The 21,701-nt window shown below is 33.5% G+C and overlaps 2 protein-coding genes across 2 annotated transcripts; one reads left to right on the plus strand and one right to left on the minus strand.

Moving 5' to 3' along the window:
• Positions 1–1,281: 1,281 nt before the first annotated feature.
• Positions 1,282–5,294, plus strand: LOC123893686 (leucine-rich repeat receptor-like serine/threonine-protein kinase SKM1). The gene is made up of 3 exons (XM_045943463.1): positions 1,282–1,613; positions 1,961–4,610; positions 4,760–5,294. Exons 2-3 carry the CDS (start codon positions 2,015–2,017, stop codon positions 5,113–5,115), a joined length of 2,952 nt encoding a protein of 983 aa, XP_045799419.1. The 5' UTR covers positions 1,282–1,613; positions 1,961–2,014; the 3' UTR covers positions 5,116–5,294.
• An 11,194-nt stretch (positions 5,295–16,488) lies between these two features.
• LOC123893687 (homeobox-leucine zipper protein ATHB-8-like) lies at positions 16,489–20,966 on the minus strand. Its single transcript, XM_045943464.1, has 15 exons — positions 20,851–20,966; positions 20,641–20,731; positions 20,177–20,272; positions 19,964–20,077; positions 19,602–19,841; positions 19,434–19,508; positions 19,101–19,207; positions 18,826–19,018; positions 18,401–18,586; positions 18,222–18,302; positions 17,863–17,997; positions 17,418–17,743; positions 17,206–17,305; positions 16,902–17,051; positions 16,489–16,794 (listed from the first exon to the last, which is right to left on the minus strand). The coding sequence occupies exons 2-15, from the start codon at positions 20,653–20,655 to the stop codon at positions 16,648–16,650; spliced, it is 1,965 nt and encodes a 654-aa protein (XP_045799420.1). The 5' UTR covers positions 20,656–20,731; positions 20,851–20,966; the 3' UTR covers positions 16,489–16,647.
• Positions 20,967–21,701: the final 735 nt, after the last annotated feature.

Consider the following 21,701-nt stretch of genomic DNA (forward strand, 5'->3'; position numbering starts at 1 on the left):
ACCCGATACAAAAGATTCTATTGACTTAAATTACTATATTAAACATTTTTATCCAGAAAATGTAAGACTTTTAATATTGTGCCTAGTAAACTGTAAATAATATTCCAAATAAAGAGTAAATTAGTCAATACTTTTAATGTAAGACTATAACTTAATCAATCAATTAACGTTGTTGTCCATAAACTTAAATTTGTGTGAAACTTTGTTTGTACTTGTTTCCCATCCCTTTCCATTTCCAACAATACAAATCGTGAAGAAGCAATTAAGTAATGTATTCATGAACGTACTGTCCTTTTCTCCAAGTTAATATACACTATTCAAATAATCCTGTTATTTTGCATGTGGTTGTGCCTTTTCCAAACAGAAATGATGAACAATGGACCAAATAGTATACAACTACTTGCATTGCATACAAATTGGTTTACAATGTGGTAATCCTCATAACTAATCTTGATTATGTTGTTTTTTAGTTCCAACAACAGACATAATATTGGAATGAAACATCAATTAAAAAGCATTAATACACAGTTCTAAGTTCCAACAACATAATACAAACCGACCATATATCAAGAATAGTGAGACACTGTTGCTATACTAAGTACAACATCAAAAGCATACACATGTAACACATCCATACACCATTAAGATAATTTTTCAAAAGTTACACTCTGCAGCTTTTGTGAAATTACATCACGGTAGATCACCGTAATTCTGACGTATTCACCATAATTCCAAAGACAAATTTAAAGACATACAAATGTCATATACATAACTTAGGAAAACTAAGTATCAATAAAACATGAAACTAAATGACATGTCATTTTTATAGATCGTTATGTGTGTCTAACATTTTATTGAAGGGAAGAAAAAAAAAAAGCAATAGAAAGAGTTTGAACTTTCAAGTGTTTATTTTCAAAGGTTACAGAAAATATTTATCACTTTCCAAAATGCTACTCTCTTCGTCGTCCTAGAGTGAGCCAGTAGACTGTGTCACGCATGCCAATGCATAACTTTGACGATTAATATTTTTAATTGTATAATAGTAAAAATTATAAAAAAAAATGATATTTTGAAAATACTTATCGAGATGAATCCAACAATATCTTATATGTGCTAATATTTTGTTTTTATTTATTAGTATAAAAATAGGATCAAAGCAAGATATGTGAATAGTATATATAGTCAAAATGACTCGCTCATTTTAGGACGGAGGGAGTAAAGAAGAGTGAGCCAGTCAAAAAAGAACATTTTATGGTAACAATCCGACAAAATCAGAGCCTTTTTTCCAACATCCGTCCCTGTTTCCCTTTCAACCTTTTGTATTCAAACACCATTTTCAAACAAGTCAAGGTGCAACTTGGTAATTATACTTCAACAACTCAATGCTCCATTCCACCCTTTCCTTCTATTTAAGCACGTACAAATGCTTCTCTCTTACACTCAATCCACACTCTTCAAATAGTATAATTCAAATAATTCAATTCGTCACACTTCTTCCTTCCTTTGCTTCCAATCCAAGTAAAAATTCTTCTCTATGCTCAATTCATTTTGACCAAGACAGCATCATCAACAACAGAAAACTAAGTAATTGATCCTCAAATTATGATTGTTGGGTATGTAATACTACTAATTATAGCTTTCCCATTATCTAAGTTCATAATATAACCGTGCATGCATGTTCCTTAAAATAACCAACCCATCTCATATAAAATTAATACTACTCTCTATAAGTCAAATTTACCACTCATAGCCACCTGCAAAAGTTGCATGATTTTCAATTTTGTCAGAAACAGATATGTATCTTTAGTGAGATTAATCCCCATACTTGTAAATATATGTATATTCTTTCTTTATGTCCATTATTTTTTTATGGACTAACAAATACTATTATTGAACTTGATCACATATCACTAACATAATTATAAAAAGTTGCACTAATCATTTTGTGCACCTTTTACAGCTTGGGATCAGAGGAGTTAAATACAAAGCAGATACAAAACTGATTCAAGAAGACATGGCCAAAGAAACTTCAAAATCCCTCACGTTTATGTGCTTTTTCATGTTCATGTTCATGCTCAACTTCTACCCATCCCATGGAGAACAAGAGTTCGAGCTTCTTTTATCTTTCAAAGCATCCATCAAATTTGATCCTCTAAACTTACTCTCCAACTGGGTCAACACTTCGTCTATCACTATCTGCAAGTGGCATGGCATAACCTGCGACAACTGGTCGCACGTTAACACCGTGTCACTCTCAGGAAAAAACTTCTCCGGCGAGGTTTCCTCGTCTATCTTCCAACTTCCACATGTTACAAACCTAGACCTCTCCAACAACCAGCTTGTTGGAGAAGTCGTCTTCAACTCTCCCTTCCTCTCTTCACTTCTTTACCTCAATCTCAGCAACAACAACCTCACCGGTTCTTTACCACAATCCTTATTTTCATCATCGTTTATCAACCTCGAAACTCTTGATCTCTCAAACAACATGTTTTCAGGCAAAATACCAGACCAAATTGGATTCCTTTCAAGCTTAACATATATTGATCTAGGTGGCAATGTTTTGGTAGGAAAAATTCCAAATTCCATCACCAACATGACAAGTTTAGAGTACTTAACTTTGGCTTCAAACCAATTAGTTGGTGAGATTCCAACAGAGATAAGTCTAATGAAGAGGTTGAAATGGATCTACCTAGGATACAACAATCTTTCAGGTGAGATTCCAAAGAGCATTGGAAACTTACTTTCATTGAAGCACCTTAATCTTGTTTACAACAATCTCACAGGACAAATTCCTGAATCACTTGGAAACCTCACTAATCTTCAATATCTCTTTCTCTACCTAAACAAACTCACTGGCCCAATTCCCAAATCCATATTCCAATTGAAGAATCTTATTTCACTTGATCTCAGTGATAATTCTCTTTCAGGAGAGATTTCAAACCTTGTTGTTAACCTTCAAAAACTAGAGATTCTTCATCTTTTCTCAAACAACTTCACAGGTAAAATTCCAAACACTATAACATCTTTACCTCACCTTCAAGTTCTTCAACTCTGGTCAAACAAATTAACAGGTGAAATTCCACAAACACTTGGCATGCACAACAACCTCACAATTCTTGACCTCTCTTCAAACAACCTCACAGGCAAAATCCCAAACACCTTATGTGCATCCAAAAATCTTCAAAAACTTATCCTCTTTTCAAACTCTTTCAAAGGTGAAATCCCAAAAGGATTAACCTCTTGTAAAACCTTACAAAGAGTGAGACTCCAAAACAACAAATTATCTGGAAAATTGCCATTGGAAATCACCCAATTGCCCCAAATATACTTGTTGGATATCTCTGGAAACAAACTCTCTGGAAGAATCAATGATAGAAAATGGAACATGCCATCACTTCAAATGCTTAATTTAGCTAACAACAATTTCTATGGAGAATTACCAAACTCTTTTGGTAGTAAAAAACTTGAAGGATTGGACCTATCACAAAATCAATTTTCTGGTTACATTCAAATTGGTTTCAAAAATTTACCAGAGCTTGTTCAATTGAAACTCAACAATAACAAACTCTTTGGAAAATTTCCAGAACAACTTTTCCAATGCAACAAACTTGTTTCATTAGAATTAAGTCATAATCAGTTACTCGGCGAGATTCCGACAAAACTCGCCGATATGCCGGTTCTCGGTTTACTTGACTTATCGGAGAATCAATTTTCCGGTGAAATTCCAAAGAATTTAGGAAATGTTGAATCGCTTGTTGAAGTTAACGTATCGTATAATCATTTTCATGGAAAATTACCTTCCACTGAAGCTTTCTTTGCAATCAATGCAAGTTCAGTCGCCGGAAATAATCTCTGTGACGGTGACGGCGATGGTTCTAACGGTTTGCCACCGTGCAAGAGAAACAATCAGATGAATTCAACTACTTTGTTTTTTTCAGTTTGTGTTGTGTTAACGGGTTTGGTCGTTTTCGTTGGTGCTGGTTTTCTCGTTGTTTTCGTGCAAAGAAGGAGGAAGAATTTTGAGGTACGAAGAGTGGTTGAAAATGAAGATGGTTCTTGGGAAATGATTTTCTTCGATTCTACAGCGTCGAAATTTATTACCGTTGAGGATGTTTTATCATCGGTTAAAGAAGGAAAAGCGATTTCAAAAGGAAGAAACTGGGTTTCGTACGAAGGAAAGTGTGTGGCCAATGAAATGCGTTTCGTGGTGAAAGAAATAATTGACACGAATTCTGTTTCGGTTAGTTTTTGGGATGATACGGTGACGTTTGGTAAAAAAGTGAGACATGAGAATATTGTTAAGCTTATTGGAATGTTTAGGTGTGGCAAAAGAGGGTATTTGGTTTATGAGTTTGAAGAGGGAAAAAATTTGAGGGAAATTTTGCATAATTTGAGCTGGCAAAAGAGGTGGAAAATTGCGGTCGCAGTTGCAAAAGCGATTAAGTTCTTGCATCATGAGTGCTTGTGGATTGGTTTGGTTGGTGAGGTGTCACCAGAGATGGTTTTGGTGGACGAAAAAGGGGTTCCTCACCTTGAACTCAACCCTCCCGGTATAGGAACACTGATTATGGACATGAAATGTTTTGTTTCTTCTTCCTACGTTGCTCCAGGTATGAAAATGTTTATAGATCAGATACATTAATTATTTACGAAATTTTCTAATTAAATGTCTTATCCATCTTATGTTATGTTATGTCATGCATAACTTAATCTTGCTTTTGGATTAATTAATGTAATTGGAATATTCTTATGTTTTCAGAGAAAAGAAATGGGAAAGATGTGACAGAGAAGAGTGAGATATATGGTTTTGGAGTTATGCTGATTGAATTATTAACGGGAAGAAGCACCATAGACATTGAAGCAGGAAATGGTATTCATCACAAGAATAATATTGTTGAGTGGGCCCGTTATTGTTACTCTGATTGTCATCTTGACACGTGGATAGATCCTGTTATGATCAAGGGTGGAGATGTATCATCTTATCAAAACAACATTATTGAGACCATGAATCTAGCCTTGCAATGTACCGCAGCTGATCCCACCACTAGGCCATGCGCAAGAGATGTACTCAAAGCCCTAGCTACTGTTCATTGCAGCACAAACACTTTTTGCTGATTATTTTTGGGTGTTCTTTGATGTTTATTACAGTTTTTTTTGTTGCTCCTTTGAGCTTTCACTTTTTTGTTTTCTTTCTATTTGTTTTGTGTTAGTTTTTTACTACTAATTAGTTTAGTATAAGTAAGTTGTTGAATATGAAGGAACTATATTAGAGAAATGTTTGCTTGATATTTTAATATATGGGGCATGCTAGCTTGATATACTTATGATGAGTGTAAACGTAAATGTAAATAAATTGAATAAGTTAATCATATCATGTCTTTGCAATAGATAAACAAAGATCGATGAATTTGTACTTTTGATCATGAGTCATGCCATATGTATTTTAATTCGTTAAGGTCATGATAATTAATAAGTTTTTTTTATAGCAACATGCCAACATTTTAAAAACATTGTTTACGATAAGCATAAAAAAAAAATTCTGAAAATATAAGTATAAAGATAATAAATACAGCTCTAGATCGTGACTCTGTACGGGGTGGGATGAGTAGCTTAATTGATTGAACTAGTTAAGTTGAGGGTTAAAAAATTGGAGGTCCATGATTCTAAGTCCCGACAAAGTAGATCGTGACTGTGTACTCAAATAATATGATATGAAATGCTCATGTGCATGCAAGAACAAAAACATCTTAGTCTAGATGCGAAACCTTACATGGTGGAGCGAAGTGTTTGGTACTATAACATGATCATTGAGATTGGAAAGTGAATGCTACTTCATATGTTAAGTTCTTATTAATAACCAAAGTGGAAACGTAACATGACAACACTCACATTGTAGTGGGACCTTATTTTATTTATTCACTGCGGTTTTTATGGTATTTTTTGTCATATTGTGAAACATTCTTTGTGTAAATTTGCCACAGAATAATAGCCTAATACAGTAGAAAATAAACAAAGAAAAAACAAAACATCGAATTTGATATAAGGCCAGTATGAGCTAGCGTGTATACAGACACGCGCGACTCAGTGCTGCATGCAGGAGCACAGTTTGGCAGCGAAAGAAAGAATCGTCAAGGAACATTTTGATGAAGCTAAAGATTATTCTTCTATAATTGGCGCTGAACTTGGTAGGGAGATTACAGTTTGATCGCTGCAACTATGATCGGAGGGGGTGTAACCACTTAATATCATAACTGACCTCCGAACCAGATTAAACCGGTGCTAAAAGCAAAAAAATAAATAAATTCTGCTCACTTCATATTTCAAAAGTAAAGAGGTGATTTGCTTACAAGTATATCTCCCTCTTTTGAATAAACATATCTTTAAAAAATATAGACATATTAGGATTAGGATCCACTGCAGTTGGATTTTCGTGCAGTTTCCTGCATTCAACCTAAATTGTTGTGTTAATTTTTTTACTAAAATAATGTCTTCTCTCTCTTTATTGAAAAAAACCACTTTTCTCTCACAAAAAATACAGGCAACTGTAGGAGATTTCAGCTTTAGGAAATCCAATTCCGACATATTACATACACCAAGTAATTGCATTAATTAGGCATGTAATAATAATTTTTTAATGACAAAATTATAGTATTAGATATTAAACCAACAAAATACAATAAACATCTAAAAGCCACTAGATTTGGTTTAGTGGTGATGGATTTGAGTAGTATGCTAAAGGTCTCAAGTTCGATCATCAACTCTATTATAAATTTAAAAAAACATGAAGTAGCTGAGACAAACACCTGCCTACCGAGTAAAACCCTAAGCAAACGGAGCAAGATATAATGCGAAGTAGGCTCTATCGAAGGCGTATCGGACAACCAACACATGTTACACCACCAACTCGGAAATAGATACCGAGAAATTTTTTATACCATCCATCCTTTGTTCAACAGTCACTTGGTCTTACTTTAGCCCAGTTCTTTTTTATGGTAAATTGTTAGTTGTTAGTATATTACAATATTATGTTAGTTTTTCTCCTTATGAATCATGAACCTCCAACTTCTTAACCTTTAGCTCAACTAGTTTAACCAGTTGAACTACACATCTCACACTAGGTCGGTTGATGATGCAACCACATTCATCATTTCAATTGTCATAATAATAAAATCATAAAACCTAACCTGCAGGCGAACATTCAGTACGAATTTTCTATGGCGATAATAAGGCAACACATTTTTCCTGCTATATGGTCTGAATGCAAACTTTAAATGATTAAAGGACTTATAAGAGAGACATTGATTAGATTTCTTCTTTCTGGGAGACTCCTTTTTATATTTTCTACTTTTCTTGATTCATGGTTGAATTTTAATCTACGATGATCATGGCTTCACATTAACAATATGGGCGTCTTTGGTCTCAAATAATGATTAATCATTTATAAAAAACTTAAATTTTACTCAAATAACGGATTGTGTTACATACCTTTATGACAAATTTCTTTCTTGTTATTTAATGGAGTACTATAAACTTCTAATTGCACTATGGGTGCGTTTGATTCGTAAAACAACAAGGACTGGACAGAACGGTACAGGACAGAACAAGATAATACAGGACAGGACAAACCTGTACCGGAAAGATATAAGACGATAATATTTTTATATTCGAAAATAAAATAGGTATTTTCGTATTTTTTATATTTGTACTGTGGACAAAAAGTTGTCCCGTGGTTTAGTGAGGGACAAAAAATTTTGTTTTTGTCCTGTCTCTTACTATCTAATTTGTCCAGTCCCATAACAAATTTCAAATCAAACAGAGTACAACAAAAGTTGTTCTGTCTAGTCCCTTGTTTTTTAGCAAATCAAACACACCCTATAACTCTATAATAAGGGCTTAAAAATTTCCTTAAATAATTTGATTTGGGCTAGTGTATGATTAATTAAACACAAAACACACACTCCAGCTATTAAGTAAAAGTCTGGGTATAGGTTGGGGATATTCTCAACCAGGCCGGACCACAAACTTTTCATAGTGGCCCACTTTCCTTCCATGTTATGATCATAATGTTGTGACTTGTATTTGTGAGTTCCTTTTCCTAAAAAAATGTGAAAGTTTCCTTCATATTTTCTTTTCTCCTTTGATTTTAAACAATTTTTTACGTTAAGACCTACAAGTAAATGAGTAATGATGGTTGTACAAGAATCCTTTTCCTTTTTGTTCAATGATCTAGTTGAAGGGGTTTCCACAGTTGGAATATTCCCATCAATAAAGATGAGTCTAAACATTATAAACAATATACTTCAATTCCACTGTTTTATAATTAGTGCCATTTTAACAAAAATATTGTTTCAACATAAATGTTATTTTTAGGTAGAGTCGAAAATGAGTCGAGCTGAGTCAAATTCGTCTGAACTCTACTCAATTCAAAAAGAATTGATTCAGCTTAGAATTCGGCTCGAGTTCAATATGAACTCTTTTTTTAGCTCGAGTTCGGCTCATTAATTAAAAGTTAATATGTAGCTAATTGATAGTGTTAGTTTAACAGATTTGTCTTATCTTCGACAACTTTATTGCATTTATTTGATTACCATGTATTTCTTTTTGGTATTAATCTTCTAGTTCTCAGAGAAAAGGGGGTTTTGGTAATTTAAAGTTTGGCCGTGAGGTAAGTGAAGTCTGATCGAAAAATTGTTCCACGTAAAAATTAAACTCAAGTTCTCATGAACGATCATTCATTTGGTAAAACTCATTAATCACTTGACTTCAATGACTTGGTTATATTGTATACTACGTTTTTCACTGTTGTTTAGTGGTAATTAATCTCCGTCGAAAAATTTGTGGGACACATAAGATGGATTCTTCCCTTCAACTGAGTTTTCTCTCTGCGCAAGAATCAGAGATCAAACCTCTGACCAATTGCTTAAAGATTTCAAAATCCTTACAGTACTTAGAGAAATACTTCTCTAGGCATAAGTATAAATATATAGTGTTAGGCACACTCACATAAAGAAGCAAAAAATTAAAGAGAAATAGTTAAAATGATATTGATTGATGTGACTTAATTATTTTTCTTTTATTTTTTTAGATTTATGTATGTGTGCCTAAATAAAATTAATTTGGGCTTGTGCCCATAGAAGAATACCTCCAGTACTTAATCAATTTATTGTTGATCATTTTGCATGTATTCTTTTCCAGTTGTGTAAAACCAGGGGCGGCCTAGGCCCATGTGCGACATGGGCCGTGGCACAAGGTTTCTTAAAAATGAGGGCCACAAAAAACAATTATAGGGTAGTAGTATTAGTAAGTTAGGGGGTGTAAAAATTAATTATTTATGTTAGAAAATGTTGTAAGGGCAGTAAGGCCCAACCCAACCCGTTTTCCTAAGGAAAAAAAATAGCAAACAAGAGAAGTCTATCTTGCGTTTTGCGTTCTACGTTTTGCTACGTATTTTTTCTCAAAAACTCCATTAATTCACCACCACTAGCCGTCGACTTGCCACATCACCGGCGGCATTAACGTCGGTTAACCTCTTTTCTTCTATTCTCAAAAACTCCATTAAAGTTGAAACAAAGGTAAAAACTAAATTTTACAAGTTAGAGTTTCTAAAATTTTGCAATGTAAAATCACAATTTTCTATTTTAATTGTGTTTCCCGATTCTCATCATTCTTTTTCTCCCAAAGTTAATTACTGATAAGGATGTTCTTTTATTTCTATAAAGTGGAGAGGAGATTTCTAGTTTTAACATGATAATGTTTTAATGTTTATTGTCCTATTTGGTTTGATAATGTGTTGTCCTATTTGGATTGTTTTAATTGCTAATTACGTTCTTTTTTTTCTTTTTTTACCGGTTCAACTTCAATGTTGTCTATTTGGTTCTACTTCGATTGCTATAATGTATTTTGTTGTTATTGTTAGACTATGAATCTTTTTTATGTTAATTACAAGAATGATTATAATTTTATGTTATTTGCAATTTAAATCGATGATGATTTTCTTATAAAAAAAAATTACGTTTTTATTTTATTAAAGGTTCACTTTAATATTTCGTATAGAGCCTCCAAAAACTCGGAGACGCCCATGTGTAAAACTTTAAGTAAGTGACATTATGAGGAGCAAATCAGCTGAGTATAGCTGGCATGTATATATGATCTCTTACAATATGTTTGTTCTTCTTCTCAAAAGCTCCCCCAACCCAAGATTTTCAATTATAGTCCTTGGAGACCATGCAAAAGGTTCTTTGGCTTCATTCTTTGATCAAGTCAAAAAAGCTCCCTTTTCTCTGATTTTGTTCTGTAAAGTCTTCTTCGTTGGTTATCTTTGGTGTTTAAATTCTTATTGTCTTTAACATTTTTCTTTCACTTTTGGTTACTTTGTAGATTGATCACAACAAAACCAACTTTCATATTTGCTTCTACAGCTGGCTTTTGTTTTCAATTGGACTTTAATGAACTTAATGATGATAATCTTTGATCCACGTGCAAGTGCAAGTGCAAGCCATTAGATTGATATTGCACTTTGCACACAAACATAGACCTAATTGACTCAATTTATGGAGTTCAAAGTAGAGAAAAAGAGATTACATAACTAGTGCGATATTTGAGTATTGACCTATACATTACAAAAGTTGGTATGAAAGCTATTTGCATTGTGTGCTAAAGGAAAAGGGATAGATATTGTAGGAACTAGTGAAGCAAGCACTACACATTTAAGTGTTTGTTTAAAAAGATTAGTTTAAGAAATTATGGTGGCACTAGTTTTTATCAAAATTACGATAATTCAACATTTTTATTAGGGACGAATCGAAACGATAATGACTGAACATCAGTGGATCGTGGCAGCAAGATCACTTTGACACTTACAATATCCTGTCGCATATTTAAGTCATCGGCATAATTATGTGTGCACGTATTTTTAGATTGACAGTGAATTTGTTAAAATCTTGATGTCAACCTCTAATCTGCAATTTTTGCCAGAATCACTTATAAAATTTTGTTCGCTTTATATTATTAAATGTGAAACTTTTCTTAAGTCTTACCAATTGCGGCGATTCATCTCGATCCAATCTCACCATCAATTCAAACACCAAGTAGAATCAAATATCAAAGAAACTTAGTTGCTTAGGAAAATATTCCTAAGCTAATAAAATACATATAAATTGTCATAACTATTTGATGAATGACATATTAAAAGAAGATTTGGAAATTGACTTTGTGGATGTAGCAACTCTCTTGCTTGGACTAATTGCATATTGATACGTTAATTACTGTGATTTTCTGTTAATTCGATGAAACCAATGGAATGGTTACACATAGTTGAGTAATGTGTTTAAATCTAGTCAATTGAAAGTACTCAGTAATGATGTATACCCATCCGAATGAATCTTAAAAGACACTTTACTTTTGTCTTTGAATTTAAAGTTTATTCCATAACTTTGTTTTGTCTCTCATTTGTTAATGTGCCTAGTCAAAGATCACATCAACCCCCTCCCTCCTTCGCTACCACTCCCAAAAACAAAAAAGAAAAGACACTTTCAGACAACTCTGTGGTTGATTTCCCTTTCAAATTGATGGTAACGCAGCTAAAGTAATCACACACACTTTATGAGTGTTCTGTTATATCCCCAATGTATAATTGAAAGTTCTTATATTTTTACTCTTGGTCATTGTATCTGAATCACAAAACAATTTCACACTTGCATATACGTAGAATAGAGATTAGACCAAAATTAATTTATAGTGTTTTTGTTTTGTCAAGTAATTTAGTGATTAAATTTTACTTTTTAAAATGAATAATTAGATGTATTATTATGATTCCAACACTGCTATTTACATATAACATGCAATGTTTCTGTCAACTGAGTTATGTTATGTCACCGCCGGACAAAAAATATTATTTATCGTTTATTTTAGGGCTTATCCATAGTTTATATTCACAAACCTATATACCATCAAAACATATGCATAGTTCCAAAATCAGATGATGATTAATTCAAAACAGATGATGACAACCTAGAATATTAAAATACCGTTTGGCCTAACTTATTTCTAACTTTTTATTTCATAAAAGGAGAAGCTGGGCCAAACAGTATTTTTCAAAAGTACTTAATAAAAAAAAGTTATTTATTTTTATGTGTAAAATACATCAATAATGAACTTATAACAAAGTTGATATATGCAACTTTTTTCTTTGCAAAACAGCTTCTCGGTGATTCAACACCCCCTTCGAATCCCACATAATGCAATATATATATATATATATATATATATATATATATATATATATATATATATATATATATATATATATATATATATATATATATATATATATATGACCCTTATAAGTATATCATGTGCACTATTATTATTTATTTGACAAAGTGCACTATTATTAATGTTCACGTCCCAAAAGAAGTGCATTGCTTACTACTAATGTACTTAAAAAAAAAAGTGCATACTAATAATGGTGTATGCGCGCGGTTCGGTTTGGATCGGTTTTGAGATAAAAATTTATTCGATCTAAAAATAAATTTGCTCGCGGTTCAGTTTGGATCGGTTTTGAGACAAAAACTTATCCGATCTAAAAGTAAATTTATTCGCGGTTCGATTTTGGATGTCAAATAAAAAAATCCTATACGATTCGATCTAATTTTATGCGGTTTAATTTGAATCGACTTTTAAAAATATCCAAACTATAAATTGTAATTTTTTATATTAAATAAATATTAATATTAAAAACACTATAAAATAAAAGTTTGACTATATGTTAATGTTTAAAAGTATAATTTAATGGTTATTTTTATAAAATATCTTACCAAACAAATTTTAAATAAGAGTTTATTTTAAGTTTTTTAAAAATTAAATGACCAAACTTTTAAAGTAACTTTTAAACCGAAAAAAATCGGCCAAACGGTAAGTTGCTTGCTTCAAACAATTTAAAGGTTAGAGCAGAGTAGTAACAACAAGCTAATAGCCAAGGCCACACATCTCCAACACATAACTTTTAAGTTTTTTAGAATAAGGTCATTTTCTTATTTATTTTGTCAAATTTTTGCAAATGTGGTTGTTTGACCGACTAGTCATACTTGAATGAAAAAAATATATTCTACAAAGTATGAGTATCTCACATTACTATATTTGTATCGTCTAGTAGTGTTGGCTTGGAATCATGGAGTGTATTCCTCTCAAGATTTCAAATTTGATTTCCTCTGGTACCAGTTCATAAAGAGTAAAAAAAAACTCTAGCTAGCTTTAAGTGGGGACTCGCAAGTTGACGGTGGAATTGGTTCCCACAAATTAGTCGGTCTTTGAGCTAGCTACCGAGTTAAAAAAAAATTATATTTTGTATAAACAAGTGAGGCACACCGACTTTACTATTAAGAAGAGTTTTATACAAGACTCTTTTTTTGATAAATTTTTTATACAAGACTCTAATACAATTGTAGATAGTTTTATATTTATGAACAAATACGTGCTCTAAAAAGATCTTACAAATGGGAATAAAGGGAGTAGTATTTCTTTACTACACTTTATCATTGTAAACGGTCGCATAATCCGTCGTTGGTTAGGAACACGTTATATATAGGAACTGCATTCACATCTTATACGGTAGAGAATGAGCGTTCACACCCTAGATAATGAATGAAGTTTTTTTTTCTTCAAATTAGGGTGTTATTTGACCTAGGGACATGAAGGGTGCAGACGTTAGGATTAATTAATAAAAAATTGTTACTCTTTACTTAGGATGTGAACAGTCAACTTTCTAGATAACGAGGTAAATATTTTGATATTTTAAAAGGCGCGTAAGAAATGTCAGAAGGCCAAAAAAAAGAACTCTTATTCGTATATGTCCTCTAGGCCCCCAACAACAAAAGGCCCAACAATCTATAGTAAAACAACGCCATCCTTTAGTAAAAAGAAAAACTCCATCCTACATGGTCACATGTAAAGAATAAGTAACAGAAATATACATATCCTCTCTATGTAAGTATAAAACATAAACATGCTCCTGATATAATATTTGTATCAAGTCCTTAATTAGTGCATAAACATACATGAACATGCTCCTGATATGAAATACGTGGGACCAATATTAATTTGACCCAATAATAATAAGATATTGAGTGTTAGATTTTAAAAAGAGTGTTTACAGTCGTTCTAGTCCTAATTAGTAAAATGAGGGGGGTGGGGCTGAGAGTACTATTACCATAAACCATAGAGAAATTAATCGCTTAAAGAAATTGAAAAAACAAACGCACTATGTGTGTGTTTGGTTTAGCGGTGACTATAATTAAGTTTGGTAGAATTGAGTTTGACAGAATTGATTTTGGTCAAAAGTAAGTTGAACAGAATTGGTTTATGTTTGGATACATAGATGTAAAAGTGATTCTCAACATTTGATGTTGTTTGGATAATTTGAGTCAAAATTACTTTTAAATGTATAATTACCAAAATGAATTTTAATATTAAAACTAAATTGAAACTAAATTTCATTTATAATAAAAATAGATAAATTATTTTACGTCAAATCTAAACACAATCCTAGAGTTATTTTTAATTTAGTAAACAAAAAGGGATTATTTTTAATATTTGTTTTAATATAATTTAAGTGGGTGTAAAGAATAAAATAAGTCCAGGTCTGTTGCTTCAAAAAAAAAAAAAAGCTAATTTGTTTTAATAAATTTGTATCAAGAATTGAAGATAATTAGTCAAAAAAAAATTTGTATGAAGATAAAAAGTAAATAAAAAAAAAACTTTATTAGTTTAAGTTATTAGCATCGATATCATCAAGAAGAAACAAATATCCAATTTAAATCAACTTTAATGGGCCAAATCTGTTAAAAAAAAAAAGGGCAATAGCAAGAGGCAAAGAAGTAGCAAGCCAGTAACAGTTATCTTCTTCAACCTACAAGGTAGCCGCAAAATCAGAAACCACCGCCATCATCGCAAAAGGGCTTAGGGTAAAAGGGGAAAATTAAAGAAAATTATACATGCCCCATATCATATCAACTTCAAAATCGATTTTAGTAAACGTAGAAGCTCCAATTTGTAGCTTTGGTCAGAATCAAGTCTGGGAGGCAAAATTGATTTTCATTCTTTTTCCCAAACATGTTGCAGAAGATTGAAATCGCGTCTGAGAGGGTGAAACGCGCGTTCAAGCCTTCCCAACATCAAACCAAACACACACTATATGTAAATTACTCCCTCCGTCTCCGATCTTCTGCATAAGAAATTGATCACTTTTTAAATACTGGATAACTAACACTATATGTAAATTTAGATTAAAGGCATGCCATTTACGGACACATAAACAAAGAAGTGATTGGAATATTCAGTTTCTACAAAATTTATTTTCAATTTTAGTTTTATTTTAGTCCTTTGAATGTATCAAAATTGCTAACACACAGGGCCGGTCCAAGCAATTTGGAGGCCCAGTTATAATTTTAAAAGTATACCCTTAATAAAAGTATACCCTTAAATACTGGATAACTAACACTATATGTAAATTTAGATTCAAGGCATGTCATTTACGGACACATAAACAAAGAAGTGATTGGAATATTCGGTCTCTACAAAATTTATTTTCAATTTTAGTTTTATTTTAGTCCTTTGAATGTATCAAAATTGCTAACACATATCTAAATGTCTATTTAGTTAATCTTTTGATCCTCGAATGTGCCTTTTGTTAATCAATTTAGTCCGATAAGAAACATTTTATTTTCAAACACGATAAGAAATTCAATCCAAGTTGTTCATTCTATTTTTCAACTCAACTACCTCAGCATGCTTATTGTATTGTTAATTTACTCATATGATTGGTGTATGCTTGATATGTATTTTAATTCTTATCTCTGAGATGATTTTCTTTCAAAAAGATATAACCGACTTGTTCATGCTATTTTTTCAACTAAACTCAACTACCCTATGATGCAAATGAATTTTGCACAAGATATGTTGCATATTATGCATGTTTCACATTCATTATCTATGTATGAAAATCTTAATTAAATACTATTGCAAAACAACTAACATGGACTCATCCAAACTCAATTGAATCGTAAAAAAACAATTTCATTCAAAAAATTATGTCTTCATGTGATTTGAACAAAAATTTCGATAGTCGAATTCCAAGAACCCTGAGTCGGGTTCCAACTTATCTGACTATGAGAAGGACTTTAAAATTGTCCTTGGCTTTGATACCAACAAGAAAGACTGGTGTGACAACTCTGATGCCGAAGAAGATTAAGAAGATGACGACGAAGACAGAGAATCTTATAGTTGTGATAATGGTGTTGGAGCCACCAAAGGTGAGAATGATAGAGAGGATGATAACTAGGATGATGAAAGGGATGACGAAGATGATTACCGAGATGACAAGGATGATGACAGCAGCAACAACCGAACTGCAAGCAGCAATGGCGACAAAAACAGTGGCAACATTAACAACTCTTCCCATTGATTATGTTAACCCTTAATTCCTAAATTATGTAGCAAAATACTATAATATATATAAATAGCCATAACTAAATAGAAATGGAGTCATAAATAGTTATAGAGTATTCTAAGGATTCTCCAATGAGCAAAGTTAAGATTAAAAGTTAATATTTCGAGCTATTTTCCTACATCTTGTAATACTCTTTTAATCTATCAGACAAAAGACCAATTGATGAACATAAAACAGATGCAATGAGCCGATTCTTCTTCGTTTAAAACTTTCCATGCTACTGCTCTCTCATAAGTTATTGGCCTCCCCATGCTGGATAAACAAATACCGCCTTGAATACATGTGAAACCCTGCACCAAAATCATCGTTAATAAGCGAATATCGAGTCACATATTTGTCCATTATTTCCATCATGTGTTAACATTAGTTGTTTAATTTGACAAGATTAGCATTCTACCTGCTGCATTATCTGGGGAAATTCAGAGCACAGGGTTTTCTTTCCATTGTCGTCAAAGATCTTTTCCAGAGTGATGTCTTGAAGTGCAACCAAGGTGGTTTCAAGCATGTCAAGTCCAGCTTGATTCGCAAACGTAAAAACTGGTGTTGCCTGGCAAAATCATACTAAAGTTATATCATTTCTTACATATTATACTATCATAGAAGAAAAAAGCCACAACGTTGATCTAGTGGTGACGGGTTTGGTAGTATGCATGAAATTCTAACAGAATTCTTATCGGAACAAATATACTAAATGAAATTACCTTCAAAGAGCAGCACAGAACTGCATCTGAGTGATGCCAAAGGGATTTCAGTATGGATTCGCTGCTTTCACACTTTAGTAGTTCTACGCCTAGATAGAATCTGCAAAACAAATGTAGAGCGCCGCGCCAACATGATTAATATTATCATTCATAAGATCATGAATTGCAGCTATGCATTAGTGGAGGTTTAAACTGACATACACATGACATACCTATAGCTGTTACAGATCCACCGAGTAAGTGTTTGTGCCTCGGGAGTGCCAGGTGCTGAGTGAAAAGCATTCTGAGAACCAAAGCGTGAAGGAGAAAGTGCTAATGAAACCCTCTGAACAGATGCGACAATGCTACGCACATATTGTCGCGCCATAGCTGCTATATTATCTTGAAGGTGGACTTCAAATGCAAACTGGAATGCTATTGTCATCACAGATTTTGTGTTCCCAGAATGACCTGAATTCTCACCGCCTGCTTTGTTTCCTGTGGTTCCAACTTCAAGGGCAGAAGCAAGATCAAGTGTACGGTTTGGACTAGCAGCATCCTGCATCAGATATAAAACAATGATAAAGAAATAAAATTCATTGCTCCAACAAGAAGGGGGGGCATTTCAGAAACAAGAGAACAAAAACAAAATAATGTGTCAAGCTAAAGAATACTTGCCGTGGCAGAATCAAGAGGTATGATGCGAAAACCAGAAGGCAAAATGGGTGCATCATCAGAGAAAGATGCATCTATTGGAGCAAAAATAAGCTCTGCACTTGTGCCAACTGCTTGCTCGTCCACTCCACTACATAGCTGAAGAAGTTGCAATCATAAGAACTGTTAGACATGAACACGAGGTACAAAAGAAGCTTCTAAAATCGGTGTTATATAATATAGCTATTCATTCAATATCCAAATTAACATATTCATACTTCATAAATAGATCCTTTGTTCCTTACTCTAGATATTCCAATAGCAAATTGAAGAGACTGCAAATAGATATGTTCAAAAGAATGGAATTATAAAATACTACTTACTTGTAAGAGGAAAATATCACCAGGCATTGTCATATCATCCCTATAGTAGCCCATGTTTTCAAGCTTAATAACCTCCATGAACTGTATTACAGAAAACCACAAGCTTAATAACCTCCATGGTAATTACCAAAGACTAGTAACATGTAAGAGATTACTAAATTAGGAACAAAATATCTTACCTCTTCATGCTCAATTGTGTGAGCTAGTGGAAGAATAACCTGACCACCATAACCACCTACTCTGGCCCCTGGTAAGCTACATGGACCGGCTTTAATGGCTGCAGCTGAATATGCATCAATACTTGTATCTGCCCATTCTGATCTGTGTTCCCGCAAAAATCTAAGAAGAATAGCTGGAGGGACATTCTACAAGAACATAACATTAGCATGAGATGAGATAACTAATAAACACATGTAGGTAGTCAATGTTTGAATTTACATTTGAATTGTCTTTCTCACGTCCAATTGTTGTTTTGGACGTGAAAATTGTGAAGCTACAAATAGTAGCATGTAGTTGTTCGTGCGTCACAAGCTATCTTACCGAGGGTTCCAAACACATTTATTCATGAGGACTATGAATTATATAGACTTATAGTTAATTATACCTGTAACAACATGGAAGCTTTGGCACATAGCACAGAACTGGTAACAGATGGAAATCCATTGTTATAACCAAGATTTAATCCCATCATCTTGTTAGGTGATGAATTCACAAGAAGGGTGACATCATCACTGCCATCACTCTCTAACATAGACCATCCATCATCTGTAAAGCCATTGACAGCTTCATTGAATCCCCTGTAAAAAAGGAAGTTAGATTACAGTAACTAGCTAAATTATGAGTAACAATCTGATTGTGAAGCATAGTAGTGGCACAAACTTGCTCAATCTCTGACTAAGCGCGCGTAGTGCTGCTGGCCTTCTTCCCCATCCTGTCACACTTGGTTGAGAAACTTCTTGAGAAATCTGCCTCAGATGACGTAACGCCTGCAGGGTTGCAAAACAAGGTAACTCAAATTCTACCATGTTTTTCTTCATATAAAAGGTTATATATCAATCTATTTATGATAGTAGAACTACAAAACATTACTTAGCAAGTAAAATTGTCAAGTTTGAATGATTAATTCCAAATCTTTAAACATCACAAACAAATGTATGTACTATGTAGTGAAAGTCATAATTCATCAAATAGCAGAAACAAAAGCCAACTTACTGCCATAGTTGTTCTCTGAGCAAGCAGCATGGATGACTCATAAAGTGGACGCAAAACTTCAGGTACACTCCAGGGCTGATATCAAAGAAGCACAAGTAATTAATTAAAAGTTACACAAATTTTGCTTATTTTATTTAGTAAGCAAAAGTAGAAGGTATTATAACAAACCTCTAAAAGCATATGATCAACAATATGAATAATGGATCCCCCTCCTTCACAGGGCCTAATCAGATACCCGCTTGGCAGCACGTCAGCTCTAACAAAATGCGGCACTGGAGGCATACTAGGACCATTCTGAGTGTTGTTAAGTGATCTTTCACAAACCACAAGACTACCATCCTCCAAAATTGATGTGAAACGCAGCAACCAGAAGTCACGGCCTGGTGCTAAAGTTGTTGGTGCATACAACTATAAAACAAACATGTCATTGAAATTAATGTGAATTAGCAAGAGTAAAAAATGTACTAAATTATTATTATTATTGGGACTAAGATATTTTATTAACTATATGCTATAGATGAGTATAATACCTGCATGTAAAGCAATTCAATGGTTCCTCCATTTGCTGTGGACATAACATTTAGAACATCCACAGTTCGGCAATCACGATGCCATGAAAGTCTATCTTTGAGGATTTCGGCAACCTATATAGTAACATCACAATTTTCTTGTTCACTCAGTACATATTAATGGGATTAATGTTCTTAATAAATAAACAAAGAAGAGGAAGGAAAGTTAATTACCCTGGCAGGTTCTAAACCCACAAGGCCGCAGGCACGTGCGGCCACTCCAGGGGAACCATGAGAAATTGCAACGATTCCGATGGAATCCGGACCAGGCTACAAAACATTCATCACAAAAACATGAGATCAACATTTTCATCACACACATAATTAATAAAATTAAAGTGTATTGTATATACATATAAATGATATAATTGGTTATGGTTATGCTATCCTTGGCCAAAAGTCTTAAGAAATACGAGGTTTTGATAAAAAATAAGAACATGATAAATCAGTCTGTGTTTGGTATCACGGTGAACTTTTCATAATCACGAGTCACCGTAATTTTAACAACAAAACGTGATACCAAACGTGCACTCAAATTATATGTTTAAGAAGTTAGTTTGGTTCATGTACAATTTAGTAGTAATGTCTAATGTAAATTAATAAGGTGAAAAGTTAAAAAGGAAGCAAGGGTAACTAACCTTCATACCGGGCATTTGGACCCACTCAACGGCGGTTCCAGTAGCCTTTGATAGAAACTCTGCTAAAGTCTCCTCTGCAATGGACAAAAGTCTGCAGATCCAAAACAAAAACACAAAGCACAATAAGCAATATTCCATAATTCATTCCATTAATATCCAACCACATAATATAAAAACACTATTACAGTCATGATACATAATTGGACTTACCCAGCAGGGCTAGCATCCCTTGGTGGATGCTGCTGACCGCTCGTTACCACGGACTCACAACTGGTGTCCGTCGTGGCTAGGGTCGTCTGTTCAACAATTTTCAATTAAATCTCAACTCAGATATCATATGAATTTTGTTTTGAAGAGAGATCTAAGTAAATACTAGTAACTGTCTTTAAAAAAACTAGCTAACTGTCTTTAAAAAACTAACAAATCAGGGTACGCATCAGAGCTAAAACAGAGCTTCAGAGCCTCCTATACTTCAGAACATATATCAACTTCAGAGGTTGCGAGGTTCAGAGGTTATATTGCTTGAGAGGCTGAAACGCTGGTTCAAAGGCTGAAAATGCTTCAGAGCTTGGATTACCAATCAAACCAATAAGTCAGAGAACATTTCTGCAATTGTTGTGAACATGCATGTGTCCGACCTTATAATATGCAGAACAAGAAAGAGTGGAATTCTGCTCTAATTCATCATATGTTTGGCAATGCTACTGCCAGATTCATTCTCGACACACCGTTGATAAAATTCTGTCCAAGAGGATAAGTTAAGTGGAGATTAAAAAATTATGGTGTGTATTCTGTGAAGAGCGCATATAGATTTTGCACTGAGAAATTTGGTACTTGGCATCAGACACGCATGGAAGGAAGCTGGAATCTTATTTGGAGATGTAAAAATATACCACTAAAAGTAAAGAACCTTGTCCGGCGCATTTGTCGCAATTGTACTCCGACAAGGACACGACTTATCGGTCAAGGTGTTCAATGTCCTTCAACTTGTGCCATTTGTGATAAGATGAAAACACCCTGCACATAATTTTTCATTGTCATAAGAGTAAACAGTGCTGGGA

Source organism: Trifolium pratense, linkage group LG7 (genome assembly GCF_020283565.1).
Source record: "Trifolium pratense cultivar HEN17-A07 linkage group LG7, ARS_RC_1.1, whole genome shotgun sequence".
Taxonomy (NCBI): Eukaryota; Viridiplantae; Streptophyta; class Magnoliopsida; order Fabales; family Fabaceae; genus Trifolium; species Trifolium pratense.